The following is a 17606-nucleotide window of genomic DNA, read 5'->3' on the forward strand; positions in this document are numbered from 1 at the left end:
AGTTCCTGGTTCGAAAGAAGCGTTATATCATTCCTCTTAAGTACAAATTGACTTAAACCAAAAATCTAAAAGTAATATTTTCTCCAGGTGTTCGCAAACTCAGCGCAATTCTAGCGACTGGCGCTCGTTCAGGCACGTGGCGTATCGAAGCTCATTGTGGTGGGGGATCAGCTCGGGTAGACCTGACGGTTGGGTCTGGATCTGTGGGCTCTGCAGCAGCAGCGCCGGCGGCTGAGCAGCACTATGTGGAACTGAGGTTCGCTGACAGCATGAGGAGACGGTACAAGCCTGGACTGCCTTTTGTTGGACGGGTAAGATTTTTTTATATAGTTTAACGTATGTTACTAGTTTTAAATTAAATGGATAAAAAATTACCTTGGTAATTATCGTTACAAATTGAACAACAAAAGATTTTATAGTTAGCTAGTGGGTTTGTTCTGGAACTGGTGAACCAAAAATAATTATGTTACATATTTAATTTTGATCAAGAGATCACTAAAGCTTCGTCTATTACCAAGATAGAGAATTTAAAGAAAAAAAAATTCTGACTTCACGAATTGATGATTTTACTATCTGACAGCTAGACTGATTTTCAGACTTTAGCAATTTGAAATTACCTAAGGCATCACTGCCTTAAGTACACTAAGGACACTTCGTGGCTGACATTTTAAGTTCATTATATCTCTTGAAAATGTCTATTCGAAATCATTTCTAAAGTAATTTGATCGAAGACCCTCATTTCTAAAATACGATAATAGCATGACAATTTTGATAAAATAGAATGATCTTAACAAATTACCCTCTATAAAAACGTGCCATACTACATTTATAGCATAGTTCTTCCATGACGCGTTATCTGAGGGTCGATTTTGAAGAAAGAGCTATAAATGGTTCCTCGTTAACTCATATTTCGAATGGAACGTTTTAGATGTGTTTTTCGGATAGTTTATACGTGTAGTTAGAACTTGTCCTTAGTCTTTTTTAGTCGCTATTAAGATTTATTATAATTGTAAGTTGTAAAAGATGTAGTAACAATGAAGTAGGGTAATTAGAAGCATAAGTTGTACTCGTGGTAGGTCTCTCATGTGTGAGAATCCGCTTTGAGAGGTACAGTGTAACTGCTGGACATCGTATCGTATCGTATCAGCCTATAATGTCCCAATGTTGGGCAAAGGCCTCCCCAAGATCCTTCCATGAATCACGATCCTGCGCTATAGTGAACCAGTTATTTTTAAATGAATCCAGTTCGTCCCGCCATCTCTTCTTTGGTCTGCCGCGACGCCTACGAGCAGTGTCAGGGCTCCATAAGGTAGCAATCTTGGCCCAAAATTCGTCAGGCATACGACGTACGTGACCAGCCCAGTTCCATTTAAGTTTAGCGGCTTTCTGTGCTACATCGGCTATTTGAGTTTTGGAGCGCAATTCGGTGTTTCGAACGCGATCAGTTAATTTCACACCTAGAATACTGCGCTCCATTGCCCGTTGGCAAACCTTGAGCCTGGACTTCTGCTGTTTGGTGAGAGACCAGGTTTGAGCACCGTAACTGCTGGACATAATAAGAATTAATATCTAATGTCTCAGGATGGCGAATACTATGGAATACCAAACAATACTTTGTAATTCAAAGTGTTTGATGGTGTTTCTACTGTTTATGGGCGGCCGTATAGCTTACCATCAGGCGGAAGGCAGGCTAGTCTCGTCATTCAAAACAATAAAAAAAAAGTTGCACCAGCGTGAGGGCATAAAATACCAACTCGACTATCCCGTGTTAATTATAAAAGGAGAAGAAAATTCATGTTATCAATATTAAGTAGTGAATTTATACATAAATTATAAATATATAAATAGTTTATACATATTTATAAGGTTATTAAGTAGTGAATTTACTGGCGGTTCCTTTTGTGACATAAAATATAGTTTATACATACATAAGGGATTTAGTTCGTGTTTGTGCCAAGTTTCTTCCAAATCTAAGAAAAATTCTGCAGTTATTGCGTTTGACTTTTACAAAATTCAAAATATGTCAACACGTTATTTTCAAAAACTGTCGCATTTACCATATCCGTAAGACAAATCCCGTCTCCCTTAATTCACTTACTAACGATTATTGTTGACGTTGACGTTTGCTTATTTTTTAAAATAATTTTAAGAGAATATTAATTAACATCTCCAAGATCCACAGTAACGTAACTAACAAAGTCTTGCTAGGGTTTTCCAGTATAATAAATTACGGAGCCGATCTAACTGAACACTCCATCGACGGGCTTCTTTACTTTTTTTATTTTCATCACTACTTTTTCCCTTTTAAATATTCCTGCAGTTAAGAGCAAGTAATAAAAGGAAATATTAACAAACGGTCTTTGTTTCAGCTCTGTATTTTGTGTTGTCGTTAATTTCAAAGCGAAAGATGTAGAAATGAAGGATAATGTTATTTCTCTGGTGAAAATAATTGTTTAACTTATTACATTAAAAAATTCAATATAATAGTATTTTTTTTATAAGCTTTATCAATAACTCGTTCTTTTTAGTCAGAATTAATAATTTACAAAATTACAAAAATAACTTACATAATGCTGACTGTAGTTCATTCAATTTAAATCTTACTATTCGGAATTAAGTAACATTTTGCTTAGATACAAAATGGCGTTTAATTACAACAGTATTTCATATCGGTTGGCTCTGTCAGCAGGTTTGGAGTTAAGCCAGGTCGGGTGGCTAAACTTAATGGCTTAATTAAGCCTTAGGTCGATGTCGCGACATTGCTCTCATTTCGGCTTATAGTGAATCTTTGTTACAAACTTACTACGCGGTAACTGTTTAAATCTAAAATACTTTGACTTTAGGTTTATCGTGGTTTAATTAATATGTTATAGAGATGTTTGTTACAGTTTTTAAATGTACTAACTTGATGAGATAGAAGCGGCGATAGCCTTGTTGGTTATGGAACGGACGTGCGAGACGAATATCCGTAGGTTCAAATGCCAAGGGCACACACCTCTGACTTTTCTAAAATTATGTGTATTTTCTTTGTGAATTATCGCTTGCTTTAACGGTGAAGGAAAACATCGTGAGGAAACCTGCATGCCTGAGGAGTTCTCTATAGGAATTTCGAGGATGTGTGGTCTTCCAATCCGAACTAGGCCAGCGTGGTGGACTAAAGCCTAATCCCTCTCAGTAGTAGAGGAGGCCCGTGCTCAACAGTGGGACAGTATATAGTACAGGGCTGATATTATAGTCAAGAATGGTAATGTAGAAAAATAATTTTAGCTGATAAAAGATTTCTTTCACCCATAAATCTAAAATATAGTGAGAAAAATGTATACAAAAAAAAAACACATTTCATTTTGCGGCATGACATTGAATTATAAAAGCTTTTGAAAAACATACACATACATAAATATATACTAAGCAACCTACATCACATTAATCTTTATTAGACATTACATTATCTAATTGCCTACTTTTCTAACAGGTTGAAGCAATGAGTACTGAGAAGCGAGTCCGTGTTCGAGTGAAGTTGTATGACGACAAAACAGACATTTATAGTCAAGATATTGACATGTCTACTGGAGAAGGTGGCTTCATCGTTCCAACTGTGATGGCGAATGCTCCATATGTTAATCTGCAGGTAAGTTATAGGATTATGATCAAACAACTAATACTCCGTTTATTTGGTTGAATTGTTATCAAATTGAAGACTTTACTGTAAACAATAAGATCAGGGAGGATATGAAATGATATAGTAAAATTGCTATTATTGGGAAATAATAAAAATTCTGGTTTACAAATAGCAATAAACTACGGAAACATAAAGAAAATCAAAATCATAAAGCGACTGAAATTTTGTCCCTATTTAAAAATAATAAATGTATTGTACGAATTCAGCGTTTGGTTTTCGAGTTGACATACATTCATTGCTCCCAAATATTGCGAAACTTTTCAACATCACGTAATTGCAAAATTTTAACCCATTTCCTTTGTATTCCAACTTTCTCTAGACTAGTTCCGTTTGGTTTCATTTTAACTTATTCTACACTAAATCATAACGTTTTGCACACATTTTACGTGTTAACTTTTAAAATAGCTTTAGTAGTATTGATGTTCCTTTTAATAAAATGCTATTATGAATCTAACTTTGTAATATTTTTTAATTTAATACCTAATATTTACATATAAATAAATTGTCGTTATGCAGATTGGTAGTCAAATAAAAAATAATCCAAATCTATTTGCAACATACTTATAAAGTACGTTGCCTTAATTCTACATTTGATTGAACTGAGGTGGAATAGAATCTACAGATTAGAAACATCATCAGAGACTATTCCATCTATATTTTTTTGTGTAACATTAATCATTTCAACAAACGTCGCACCAAACTTAAAACCTATCAGAAACAACGAATAATTAATCAAAAACTAAACCAGGGGACAATAGCCCTTGATACAATAGAACGTAACTTTTTTATTCATACGGGAATGTCGCGTACCAGGACAAATTGCAAATTTTTAGCAGTTCGTTCGGGAGTTGAGTTCCGGGACGGTTTTAAATTAACTACACATAAAACTGGCGCGGAACTACCGTCTGTATTTGTAGGTACATTTTTTTAATTAATCGTCGGTGTGGGTATTTTAAAAATTTGGAACAATGGTGCGAAATAGAATTGTGGGTGTTGCAAATTCACATGAGTTTTTTCATGGACACTTGCATTGAAGTTGGAATATTTTTTGCATGGATTTATATTAATATATTCTTCAGAGTTTGGAATAATCTTCTGTGGAAAGATTATGATATTTCGTATGTGTTTTTGCATTTACTGCTACTTTAAGCAAAAGTAATTAACGTTACCAAAACTCCAGAGAAACGATATACAAAATGGCTAATACCTACATCCAGTTTGTCACATTAATACTTATAATCCAGCAAAAAATTACGAGCGAAACCTACAGAAAAACTTCATTACCAACTTTACCGACGCTTTGAGGGACGTGGGGTTCTCAAAGTAAACACTACCGAAATCTAGCCATTTGTATTCGAAGTTCGAGCAACGATTGGCGTCCCAACGGCATCGAACTTTCCCAAGTTTCTAGCCCAATTAATGAGCCGATTAAACAGAATTAGCTCTGAGGCGCGAACGGCCTATTTAAACAGTGACGGATCTGCAGATACTGCGGTCCGACATTGATGGCTTGTGGGATTTACCAACTAAATTTAAACAGAATTAGAGGTTATTCATCGCTGGATTCTTGGTTAGATATCAATTCAATCTCAACGAGTTGAAGAGAGAAAATTCCAAATATGATGTTTATTCCAACTTGAATTAAGGTTGAAGCCGTATATGTTTTTAAAACAAATCTTATTAAAAAATAACATATCAATATTTTTCACTGTTAAACAAATTATCCAAACTCCAATTAAAACTACTCGTACGATAGCAATTACTAATAACCCTAGAGATCTACGAATCAGAATGAGTTCAACCATCGTCCATTCTGTATTAAATATGATCGCACCCGAGGAAAGCAATTACAAGGCAACGGGTGGTTATGACAGCGACTTGATGCAAATACATCTCGCGGCGGATTGCCAATCCGGCCAAAGTGCTTTTAGGCCCCTGATAACTATCTTATGAATTATGTGCGCAAACGTGACCGGTGACACACGGATGATTAGTTTTAGAAGTTGCTCTTTCGAATTTGTATCTTAATTAGATAGATTTTTGTAGTAGTGAATGGAGTATGATGGTTAAGTTGCTCTTCAATTTGGTTGTCAATCGAAATAGATTTCATGATTAAATTTATTTATGTGTTAGTTTAAGATTTTTACAACGCCTTTTAATTTTAGGTTACATAAATAGAGTGACATTTCCCAAAATTCTTCTTTTACTCTAATTCCACTCAAAAGCGCAATCAGCTAAAGTTTAGTTCGGCCAACTCGAAGAACAAAACTGGGATCTTCTGATATCTAGTTTACATAACCTACTAAGTGCCACTAAACCAACATTGTCCCAAAACTAAGCCCAATAATTCGCCCGGAAAATCCCACGCGCAACAAAATATAGTGGTGAAATTTTTCCCGTTATTTATCTAGCGTAATCTATTGACACAACGTCATGTCATATCTGTCACATGATAATCGCAGGCCGCTTGAATATTCATGGATAGAACACGAACGGGATTAACGAGCGCTGCTGACGTAAAATGTACATCACTTCCTATCACAATGGCCTAGTGTTGTATTTACTATGCAAAAAAGGGTTTAGTATGACACAGTGGTTGGTAAAGAATTTATGAAATAAGATTTTGAACTTTATGGGAGAAACTAACACGCAGTAGTTAATCATAAATACTATCTTTCATGTTTTTTAAACACAGAAATATTACGATTTTCGATTCATTAAGTAATTTCACATATGTTTACAGCTTTTTAACAATGCGAGCAGTGATAAAAACATTTAAATTTAATTTAATTTAATTCAAAATTTATAAATACATAAATTCACGCCTTATATCCCTGAAGGGGTAGCTGAAGGCGCAACTGGTGTACCCACTTTTCACCGTGCAGTATTCCGTCCCATTATGTGATAGAAGACGAGCCTATCGTCATATCATCCGAAAAATTCCATAAAAATTGTACATTAAATATATGAAAATCAAGCTGCAAATGCACTTATTGCTGAAATTTGTCGAAATTCACATCTGTGTGTAACATTTAGTGGCTAATGGCTTTGTACTCATCCCGAATTAGTCGGGTTATTGCTTCGTGAACATGTGGCAAATTTTAGTTTGGATTCAATTATATTGAAACTTTAGGAACATTATGTTGCGTAAGTAATCTCATAAATGTGGAAAACTTTGTTATGTAATGTAATTTGGCCGAGTGTGTGACGCGGGAAATGTTACGTCCAAAATTTTAAGTTGAAATATACACGTTGTTAAGTGGTTCTTAAATTAAGGTGTTATTAAAAACCTTATAATAAGAGCTATGCTCTCTCAGTAGAAGATTCTAGATGATGTTCATGACCGGAATTAGGATATTTTATTATATACAGTTATATAAAATAAATTCAGTACAAAACTTTTCCTGTCACGGTTCCAAAATTTTAAATCAAATTTATATTTTTATAAACTAAATTAGATATATACTAAAAACCTTTAAATCTACGTCATTGAACAAACATTCAAAACCGCAACGATTTACAAAGGGAGCAAACAACTTTCAAGTAATCAATACGTTTGATAAATGAAATGAAAACACTAGTTAACAAAGCAAATTCAGAACCAACCTTCATACTGTATTAACGGTTATCTAAACAATCCTTTACAAATATCTTCGCTGTTCAGTAAGTATTTGAATCAAATTCATCGACTGTAACACGGGACCAATTCTTTCACACATGGCTTCAAAACAGTTCAAGCGGTATTGAACTGGTATCTCACCGATATTTCATCACATAACTCAAAAACCACTTATTCAGCATCATTGCCCCTATTACATTTGAAAGCGTCTTTGTTATTTTCACAATGATTTTCATTATTCATATCCCGATTCTTTTTGTTGCTTTGTCGCCAAATGCCTCTTTTATCGGTGGCCATTTTTTGAGCGAGATTTCGCCGCCTAAGCTTAATTCGGGGAGATAAATTATGCCCAGATAGAGGGACAAATAATCCGGCACTCCATTAAATCTATAAAATGTGAACGCTTTTAAGAAATTAGCCAACTAATCCGCCCACTGGTTTTAGGTGGCTACGGTTTTGGGAAAAATTAAAAGCTGTGTGGTAATAAAATTTGGAAAATAAATTATATCCTGTTTAAGTAATTACTTCAAAAGCTCAAAGTAGGGACACTCGTAATCACACTACGTTCATTACTCTTCGTGGCGGTTTCGTGGTGAATTTATTATATCATATAAAGTATGCTTTAATTAAATTCTTTTGAAAAAACAAACCACATAAATTCGTATGAAAATTAATCATCTAATGTGCAGCAAGTAATAAATATTTCAATAGCAACTATTTTAATAACTATGAGCCAATCTATAAATTGCTCTTTCTCAATCTATTATGGGCCAATCTTATTGACGAATTCAAAACAAATTACAGCATCACCAATTTCAATACTACATATAGTCTCTCCAAATTAAACTAAACTAACCTTCAAATACAACCAGCATCATGTCGGATTCACAAACAACCTCATTCGGTAATGGAGTTTAGACATTCGGGTGGGGCTTAACTAAGATCGTTGCCGTTCCTGTCTCGTCAGATTACCGAGTCGACCATCCACCATCAGTAACTCTACGACTAATTATGGTAATCACTTTTACTGCACCATCGACATCGGATATACGGGATTAAAGTTCGCCGAGCGCAGCTTAAGTTCGACTTGATTGGCTAATTGAATTTGTACTGTACTTAAGAGATCTTGAGGAATTTGTAAGTTATTTTAATTAAACTGTTGGGTGGGAATTTGTTATATTTATTTTTCGATAATTAATAAAAGAAAAAAATTCGTCCTTCTTACCTATAGCTTAAATATAAAATAATTATATCTACGTCAGCTGTACGCAGGGTTCATATTAGCTAAGTTGTAACATGTTTAATTCAATCGCATAAAATTCATATCCTTGTTAACATTTAATAATTATAAAATTATGCAATTAAAAAAAATAAGAACGCTAGGCACATCCAAGACCTAAAAGTTAGATGCAACACCATCACGTAAATGTAAAGAGCGTTAGCAAATCAGAAATTTAGCTAGAAACCGATTCATTTGGCAGATTTGCTGTCTGCGGTCCGACTCCAGATCATTAATTGAAGTTGAAGTCTTGTTCGTCTAGATAGGTACTGGTGAACCTGTTTGCGGTTCCCATGATGGAAATAGTTGGATAGTTTGATTTGATTGGTGTTCAGTTTTGATTGCAAAAGCATAACTAATCTTTGTTGCGGTTAATGCTCTGATGGAGCATCTGTTTCATTAACTATGTTAGTTGTTCGTACCTCGAATTTTGAATAGTTGGAAAATTCATGATTAATACTCTCCCATATCAAAGTGATGTTGGTATGTTAAAGGTAACACACATTGCTGGACCCTTTTCATTATATCAGTTTTGATTAAAAGGGCCCTTCTTATATCTATCATGTTATATGCCTAGATAACCTATGTAAGACCTCACCTCTATAATCAAATAATCCAATAAAGACTTTGACGTAGATACTCTTTTTCACGCAGCTGTATAACTTATTCAATTTCATTTAGTTTCCAATTTTCTAAATTCATTCAATAGCAATTTGGCGCATCCATTCTTAAAAGGTCATTAACTCCTAAGTCCTCTCACCCAACCGCTATGTAAATAAGAATTTTTAGATAACATTTTCTCAGGCCAAACGAATGTTTTATTCATGTTTTGTCACAAAGTGATTCGACGTCTAGGCACGTAATCCTTTGAGATAAAGTACCTAAATCCGCCAATCAAACTAGCTGCGGTTTTGCCTATCGTTGTGAACCTAAGATAGTCATATCTCTTTTACACTATGGGTTATATAAATGTCATATGAAATACGGGTGGGTTGTGTTACTTAGATTTGCGGAAAGGTAGTTATTTTCATAATAGATAAATATCGTCTAGTCTGTCTGCCTATTGGTATAACGATAACATATTTAGACTTCGAAATCGGTCGGACTAAATTCGGATCTTCACTATTATCACAATTAAAATTTCTATGCGTTTCGTTCGAACAATAATCTGGTCTTAAAAGAAACCGATATATACAAAAAAAACGCTCTAAATGCGGTATATTCAATGACAACCACGACCCTCAGTCATGAGGGACCGACTATACACAGAGAGAAAGTATTTTGTGTTAGAAATTATTTAATAATTCTCCCTCAATCATATCATGATACGGAAATAAGATTATCAATTTATCGTGCATCAATTGTTTCTCTACCTTCCACTATAAAATAGAAATTATATTAAATTATTAAAATAAATAAATGAATTAAGGCTACCGTTTGCTAAATAACAGTGAGCAATCACTAGCTTTAATTCATTTGTTTATTTAAATAAGGTAGTAAATATGCATTTACGTGCTTGTACTACGTTCTAATCTTACTTAATATCTTCATAAAGTTAGGGACCTAGTTGATTTGAACGAATTTTGTAGCCTAATCTCGTTCCTACAATCTTTTATTCATTTATATTCGTTTTCAAAAATCAGATGATTCGTCGGGTAAAATATATATTGTAATAAAATTAAAAATGGCAATTGTAAGAATAAAATAGATTAACAGTGTTACTTCTCTGTCAAATCAGGTTTTAATTTACTTGATAGACAATTATTTTCAAATCAAAAATGGGCCACAATTTAAATATTTACCACTCTGTTAAATTCATTGGTGATGTCATACACCGTGGAGATGAATTGGAACCTGAATCAACACGGCATACATTTTTATCCCGGAATTGAATCTCGTTCCCAAGAGATAGCGTTCAATTTCAGCGAATTTTTCACTTTGTTGATTGTAAAAGGATTTTAATTTGGCCATGTCGTTTCATTTAACTTCATTTCTGTTCATATTAAGATTATTAACTGAACAATATACACATCACGTCTTTATCACTGAAAGGGTAGGCAGAGGTGCAGCCAGGCGCCCAATTTTCGGCTGTGTGATCCCTTCCATGCTGTCATAATGGGCAAGTATTGCCATATCTAAATAAAATAAAAATAATTTAATATAAAACTATAATTATCATATTTCATATCCAGGTCGATAAAAAAAAACATTCGTTGTTTAAAATTTTGTGAGTTAATGAGTTGGATAGGTAATAAGAGACCATTCAAACATAATAAAAAAATATCGCAAAATAATAAAAAAAAAACTTTGTTTTACAAAACATTGATTATTTTTATTTCGCTTAACGCATTTCTTCGCAACTCTAAAACCGTTTAAGGTGGTTTTCATCTAAAGAGCGATTTGCTCGTCTCGGCACTCAATTGTGTAAAAACAAGAACGCTCTGTAATGTAAATTAGATTCAGTTTCCAATCGTCTTCAGCTACAATAGTAAATGCATCGCTGTGGTCGAATATTTTTCATATTACCAATTTAGTTACGAGCTTCTTTCAGGCTAAAAGAAACCGAGAACCAACTTTCATATTACTTAAATAAATGCAAACTTGAAGTTTGTTCTACTTTCCGACCTCCGGTTATGAGGTGCAGAAATATTGAAACTACAAATTCTTATTGGCATAATATTTTGCAGTTCTTTTCCAATTATAATATGGAATAAAAAATTACCACCTGTCTTAAAGCGATATATAGTCACAAATCCTCGATATATCTAAGTGTTCAATGTTCATCACCTGTACTACTTACTCGATAGACTATCTTTTACCTTCTTTCAATCTGCTCTCATCACACCCGAAAATGCATCAGCTGCTACTTCATCCAGAATGTCGTAATGTTTTAACTTTAATTTACTGCGCTAACTCTCTAACACTAGCTTCTTCTGGGAGAACCCATCCTGTTTGTCTATCTCCTGCTATGAAACGTCGATGTTCTTTCCTTTTTCACTCAATTACTCATTCATTTTGTCTTGTCTTAATTATTGCACTATCTTCTACCTTCATTCCATCGGCTCTCACCGCACATGAAAATGAAGCCATTACTATAAACTTCATCCTATCCGTCTTTCATCTACTATAAAAAGTCGATATTCTTCCCTTTTTCAGTCGATTACTCATTCATTTTGTCCCAAAGGTCATCATATTACAAAAAGTATGGAACGCAGTCCACTACTCTATTCCAATGACCATTACTGTTATGAATATTTAATGTACCATGAAATTATGTTTTCCACGTGTTACGCACTAAAAGGTTTCTAGCTAATATTGTTAGCGTTTTTTTGTTATTAGATAAGTTGATATTGTATATTAGACTTTTTCTAAGGTACAATGTTGGGTTTGTTTTGCTGTCCTAAAGAATATTTAAAAGCAGAATGAATACTGAGAACTAAAAAGGATGAATAGTTGTCCCGAAAAAATCAAAATATCTGTAACTAGAATTAGAAGCAGAATTTTCTTCGTAATAGTACTAAATACACTAATTGCTATCAAGACTTATAATTATTACTTCATAGCCAATATTTTTTCAGTAATCAATAGAGATTTAATTTTACTGATGTTTACCTTAATTGAACTGAGGAACAAAGTAAAAATGATTACTTTTAAAATATTCTATAACGTTTTAGTCTTCTAACTGCATTATTTCGATATTCTACATCAAAAACCTTATGAAATCAACGGATATCCCATAAAGGCGCTTTAACATGACGTCTCGTATTCTCAAAGCTTTGGATGTCATGTATATTATCTGAAAAAACGCTTCGTATATCAAAAGCTGCCGAACCATATAATCTTGCATTGATAGTGAGGGCACAAAAGATTTCGAAGATCGGATAGGATTATGATAGAGTATGGCTCTTTGTTATATGAGAAGGTCGAAGTGATTATCATTACGATGTAGGTGTTGCTAAAAGGGTGGAAAGTTTAGTTCCTTGCAGAGACAAAAGTAATGCTAGCTAGTCTATGATTTTGAGATGACATGTGTTAGTAGCTCATCTAACTCTGATGACGAAGTGTATATGCTCATCATTTTTAGGCATCAGATGTTGATTATCACCAAGCTCTGTAGTTTCAATAAATTTGAAGTCCTTCAAACCTTTGGTGTGCTGCTTAACGGCATAATTGTAAAGAGATGGTGATAATCTGGGTAGACAGTTAGTAAGTAACTAACTGTCTACTCAGAAGGAGTGCATACGTAATTTACCGTGTTCAATGTATGTAGTCTTTCTTCTGACGTCGTTAAAATAATATAGATTCTAGATATAAGTTGGAAATATTAAAACCTCAATTTTCAAGCTAATCATATTGTATAAGCCGTAATACTATGGAAAATTGCATTTTAATATATTAAAGAAAAAATATTAAAATTTTACATTATACTTGCAAAGTAATAGAATTTGGAAATTCAAAACTGCTTAGCAACGTAACTTCTACTCCTACGACCTACGTATTAAGATCTAATATCCTGTGGTCATTTACGAAACTAAAAGCCAAGAAGGCAACCCGAGCAAATCCAATCAATTGGGAGATTAATGAAATTAGTCCGAAGCTGACTCCACTGAACTTGCTTGCGGTGATCTTCGGCACAAAATCGTTGCATGGTTAGAAGTTTATTTCTCGAACACTATGTACTTTCATTAAGTTTAGGTTTTGAATGGGAACGGTAATCTCATGTGAACTCGACTTAAACCCGTTTTCTCATTGACAGTAAAAGTCATATTTGCTATTATGGACTATTAAAGTTAACGAGGATGTAAGTTGTTAATGTTGGTCAGTTACTGTACTACCTGGTGTAGCGTATATTTTAGACAACACAAAACTGTTATAACCTATTTCTCAAACCTCATTAATATAATAAATAAGGTTTGTGAAATTATTCTTAGTTTTACGTTTATTTCTTCTTAAAACATTCATAATATTACATGGGTGGAGCCACATTAAGGCTATTTGTTAATAAGACTGTCCTACAAAATTTTCTCGATACCAAGAATCATTTTTGGTGAATTACGCTGGATATCCGACTCTCACGGCAGCCATTTCATGAAATCCAAATTTGCAGGAGCCTAATAATGCTCTGGGAGCGGCTCATAAATAAATTACTAGAATAATAAGCAATATAGTGTCAAACGTTAAGCACATCAATGATTACTAAGATACTTATATGAATTATATTAATACATCACACTCGTACCAATGTTATGTTGGAACGTTATTTATCAAACTTGGTATCACACGGCCAAATAAAATCCCTTTTTAATTTAGGATCGGAACGCTCAATACTAATCTAGTGGTTATTTCCTAGTCAGCAAGGACCAATACGACCCATTGAAAACTTAAAGTCCACAAGATATTAGTCGAATACCTTACCAACTAAACAAAAATATTTCTAAAGTTCCTTTGCAGAGATGCTTGTTTAAACATAATTATAAGTGTGACAACAATTTCCAAAACACATTAGCACAAATCGATTAACACTTAGCGAAACTAAACGGGAAGTTTGTCAGTTTTACAAGTTCACATCGGACCCGTAAGTTGAGACACCGGTCCGTAATGAGACTAATAAATCTTGGTGATTAGAAGATTTTGCAGATTCTGTTGTTTAAGATGGAATACGGATAATATCTTTGCAAGGTGATTATAATAGATTAAGGAATTTAGTAAATGATAATATTTTTGGCAAAATTGCTTAATCTATTTTCTATGCATTAAAAATCAGTGGAGACCAAGATGAAAAAAACACGAAAAATGCAAGACAGTTGCAATGCAAATACAACAGGTCCCAAAAAGCAACTACATATTCCAGGGATGATTTCAATAAAGAAAACGATGTTAAAATATAAAATGGCAATAGCATCCTTATTTACATATTACATAAGAAAAATAACCTGATCCACACTAAACAAAACACACTAAATAAAATCTCTAATTCCAATAAAGCCGTGTCACCATCGCGGTCTCGTCAAATTGTCAGTTTGGCAGGCGAAATGAATATTGAGTAGGCACGAAGAATCTTTGGAGCCGATGTATCTATCCATCTTCGGTCTCAATGTAAGCAACCGCTTAGGACAGGGCCCTTTGTTTGTATTCATGCTATCAATTGTGGAATATAAATTGATCACTTCTTTCTTATTTGTGGTTCCTTTTTTTTTCTTTTGTATTTTAGAGGTTTTTGGCGATAATTCCACCAGATCCGTCGTATCCTTTATTTGTATTTGTGGTCGGCAGATTGATAGTTTTTTTTTTGCTTTGAATGACGGGACAAACTTGCCGTTCGCCTGATGATAAACGATACATACGACCGCCCATAAACAGTAAAAACACCCTCCAACACTTTGAATTACAATGTATTGTTTGGTAATCCACTGCGCTCGCCATCATGAGACATAAGATGATAAGTCTTATTATGTTTAGTAGTTGACATTGTAGCTAGGGAAAACTTTTCACTTGCTACAATGTTCTTCAATCCGGAACTCAAAAATGACTACATATTGCCGCTCGGCGGCAGAAACAGACATTTTGGCATAGATATTTTGGTGTTATATTTTGATTTGTAATTTGTAAGTTTAATTTTACTTATTGAATCAAAACGAAAGGGTTCGTTTGTTTTGTCTATGATTACAATATTTTTCGTGTTTTTTTTTTATTAAAATCTAATAATTTCAGTTGTTAACTTCCAAAATAGCTTTACAAAATTTGTTCTAATTACTAAATTGTGCCTTGAAGTTCATATAAAGTTCGTAAGGAGTATCAAATTAACCGAAACTCAAATTTATATAGACCGTTTACCATTAAACGTACTCCGATTTGCAAGACACACTAATATTAGAAACTGCTGGCGAACAAAAACCGCAAGGTTCCTAATGAATATTGTAGGCTTTATTAATTGCTTTTACGTGTTAGGGCGAGCTCACATTGACACATTTAACGTGACAAATTTGTCGCTAGGGGACTATTTTTGGTCGAGGCTTCCACTATGCAATATTTCTTGTTAGCTATGCATAAATGAATTAATGTTTAGTTATTGAAATTTTATTATTTATATTTCATACATGATGACTTAGTCCCATAGGCAGTTTCTACGAGTCAATATAAAGTGGAATTTGATGCATGGACTATAAATAACCTTCATAAAACAGTGTTTGATCGCTCTAAATCGTTTACCCGTCAAATTTGATGTCCACACAAAATTTAAATTCACGAACATTTTCTAAAAAGCATAAATTGAAAATCTATGGTTTATGAGGTGCATGACTCGAACTGTGTGTAGACTGTGACTATGTTATAGGCCGTTTTGGACATATACAGATTTCTATTTATAACCGAAAGGTGTTATAAATATGGAAATAAACGAATGTGGGTTGACCTGTGTGAAAACTTTGTCATGTTCGAATAATACACGTTATGGAAAGGTTGCCTCTAAAATTAGACACCGACCACGGCTTTTGTTGATTTTTTCACCTCTCTTCTAAACAAAACGTTGTTGAACACTTTTTCAATTTATATGATATTTTTAATATGAACATTTCTATCCAGGAAATTGGGCGTTTTTTGTGAGATTTTTATTTGGAACATATTGCTCAGGAGGAACTGCGAGCAAAAGATGTTTTAAGCTATAAATTTGACACCTATAAAATAATAAGTATGCCCTACACTTAAAGTGTATCGCGAGTCAAGTGCGCCTCGCTTCTACCGAGAAGCAAACTTCATTTGTAGTTAAAATGAGCCTTAAAGATTCTTGACGGGAAACCTATATTGACGTTGAAAAGTTTCGTTACAATTTAATGTACGCCTTTATTAGAGAATATAGGTCAAGCATAATTTTGTTTGAATATAATTGATACAAAATTTGTAATAACATGATTATTTTTAGAATTTGGTTCTTTATCAAAAGCAATAGAATTACATGATAATATTATTTATACAGAGTGGAAAACATTTTTTAGTGTTTCGTAGCTTTTGAAAAGGAAATTATTCACTGTCGAAATACAATGCATATTCGCATAAACGAAACATGAAATATGTATTTTTTTTTATCTAATAAGAATAAAATCATCAATATTCACGTACAGACTGTATACATTTTCAAATGCCAAATATTTAATCTTTATCTAAAGACAAAATATCAAACCGAGCGTACCCTAGAGATATAATTTAGGAAAACTTTTCCCCGCTAGGATAAGCATGTTAAAGGGACAAGATGAAGGAACAATAGAAAGCAAATGAGTTGTAAGTTATTCACCGTCCGCTGCCGTAATGGCTCCGGGAAGGGCGGGTTTAGTAAAAAAAATAGGGAAGATATGGTTCCCTTTTTAGGGATCAGAAAATTGTGGCGCAGTTGACAATTTATGTAGAGGATTGATAATAAAGCAAATTCATTATTTTATATTGAAATTTCTGTGTCCTTCCTTCTTTGAATGGTTGCTGATAGTATGGCTGAATTGCTTTAACCTTAAACATGCGTCTCATTCTACCTTCTATCTACTACGTCTAGTTGTCCATTTTTTTGGTAATTATAGAAAGCTTCATAACCATTTATTACATAGTTACTTATAACAGAATATTTAATTTCAATAAGACGACTTTTATTCCAAGCGAAAATTGTTATCCATTTAGATCCGTTAACAACATCTAAAAATGTTTTTCCTTTTTTTATAAATTAAACATCGATTTATACCATGTTTTAGCAAAATAAATTGATTTTGATTTTTGATTATGAATAAATCTATTTAGACCACTAACTTAGTAAGCAGGTTACCTAATTCTATACAACCTTTCTATGTATGTATGCAATGTCGTAATAAGTTTGATTACCTAGCATTTCTAAACACTTTTGTGTACTGAAAATCACCTTCTAATATGTGCAAAATCTGTTGAATACAGCATCACAAAGCAAACATCAGCATCATTACAATTTTATAACCTAAAACCCGTTTTATTGGCGCCACATATAAAAACAAAATGGCCGCCGTATTACAGTTAAA

The 17606-nt window shown here is 33.6% G+C and overlaps 1 protein-coding gene across 1 annotated transcript in view; it reads left to right on the forward strand.

Annotated features, from left to right (window-relative positions):
- Window positions 1-17606, forward strand: part of LOC119190092 — a 104365-nt gene that overhangs the window by 66411 nt on the left and 20348 nt on the right. Inside the window, exons 5-6 of the mRNA XM_037441147.1 lie at window positions 88-311; window positions 3473-3628. Coding sequence (XP_037297044.1) covers window positions 88-311; window positions 3473-3628 — 380 coding nt within the window. The remainder of the gene's footprint in view (window positions 1-87; window positions 312-3472; window positions 3629-17606) is intronic.

The sequence above is a fragment of the Manduca sexta genome, chromosome 21 (genome assembly GCF_014839805.1).
Source record: "Manduca sexta isolate Smith_Timp_Sample1 chromosome 21, JHU_Msex_v1.0, whole genome shotgun sequence".
Taxonomy (NCBI): Eukaryota; Metazoa; Arthropoda; class Insecta; order Lepidoptera; family Sphingidae; genus Manduca; species Manduca sexta.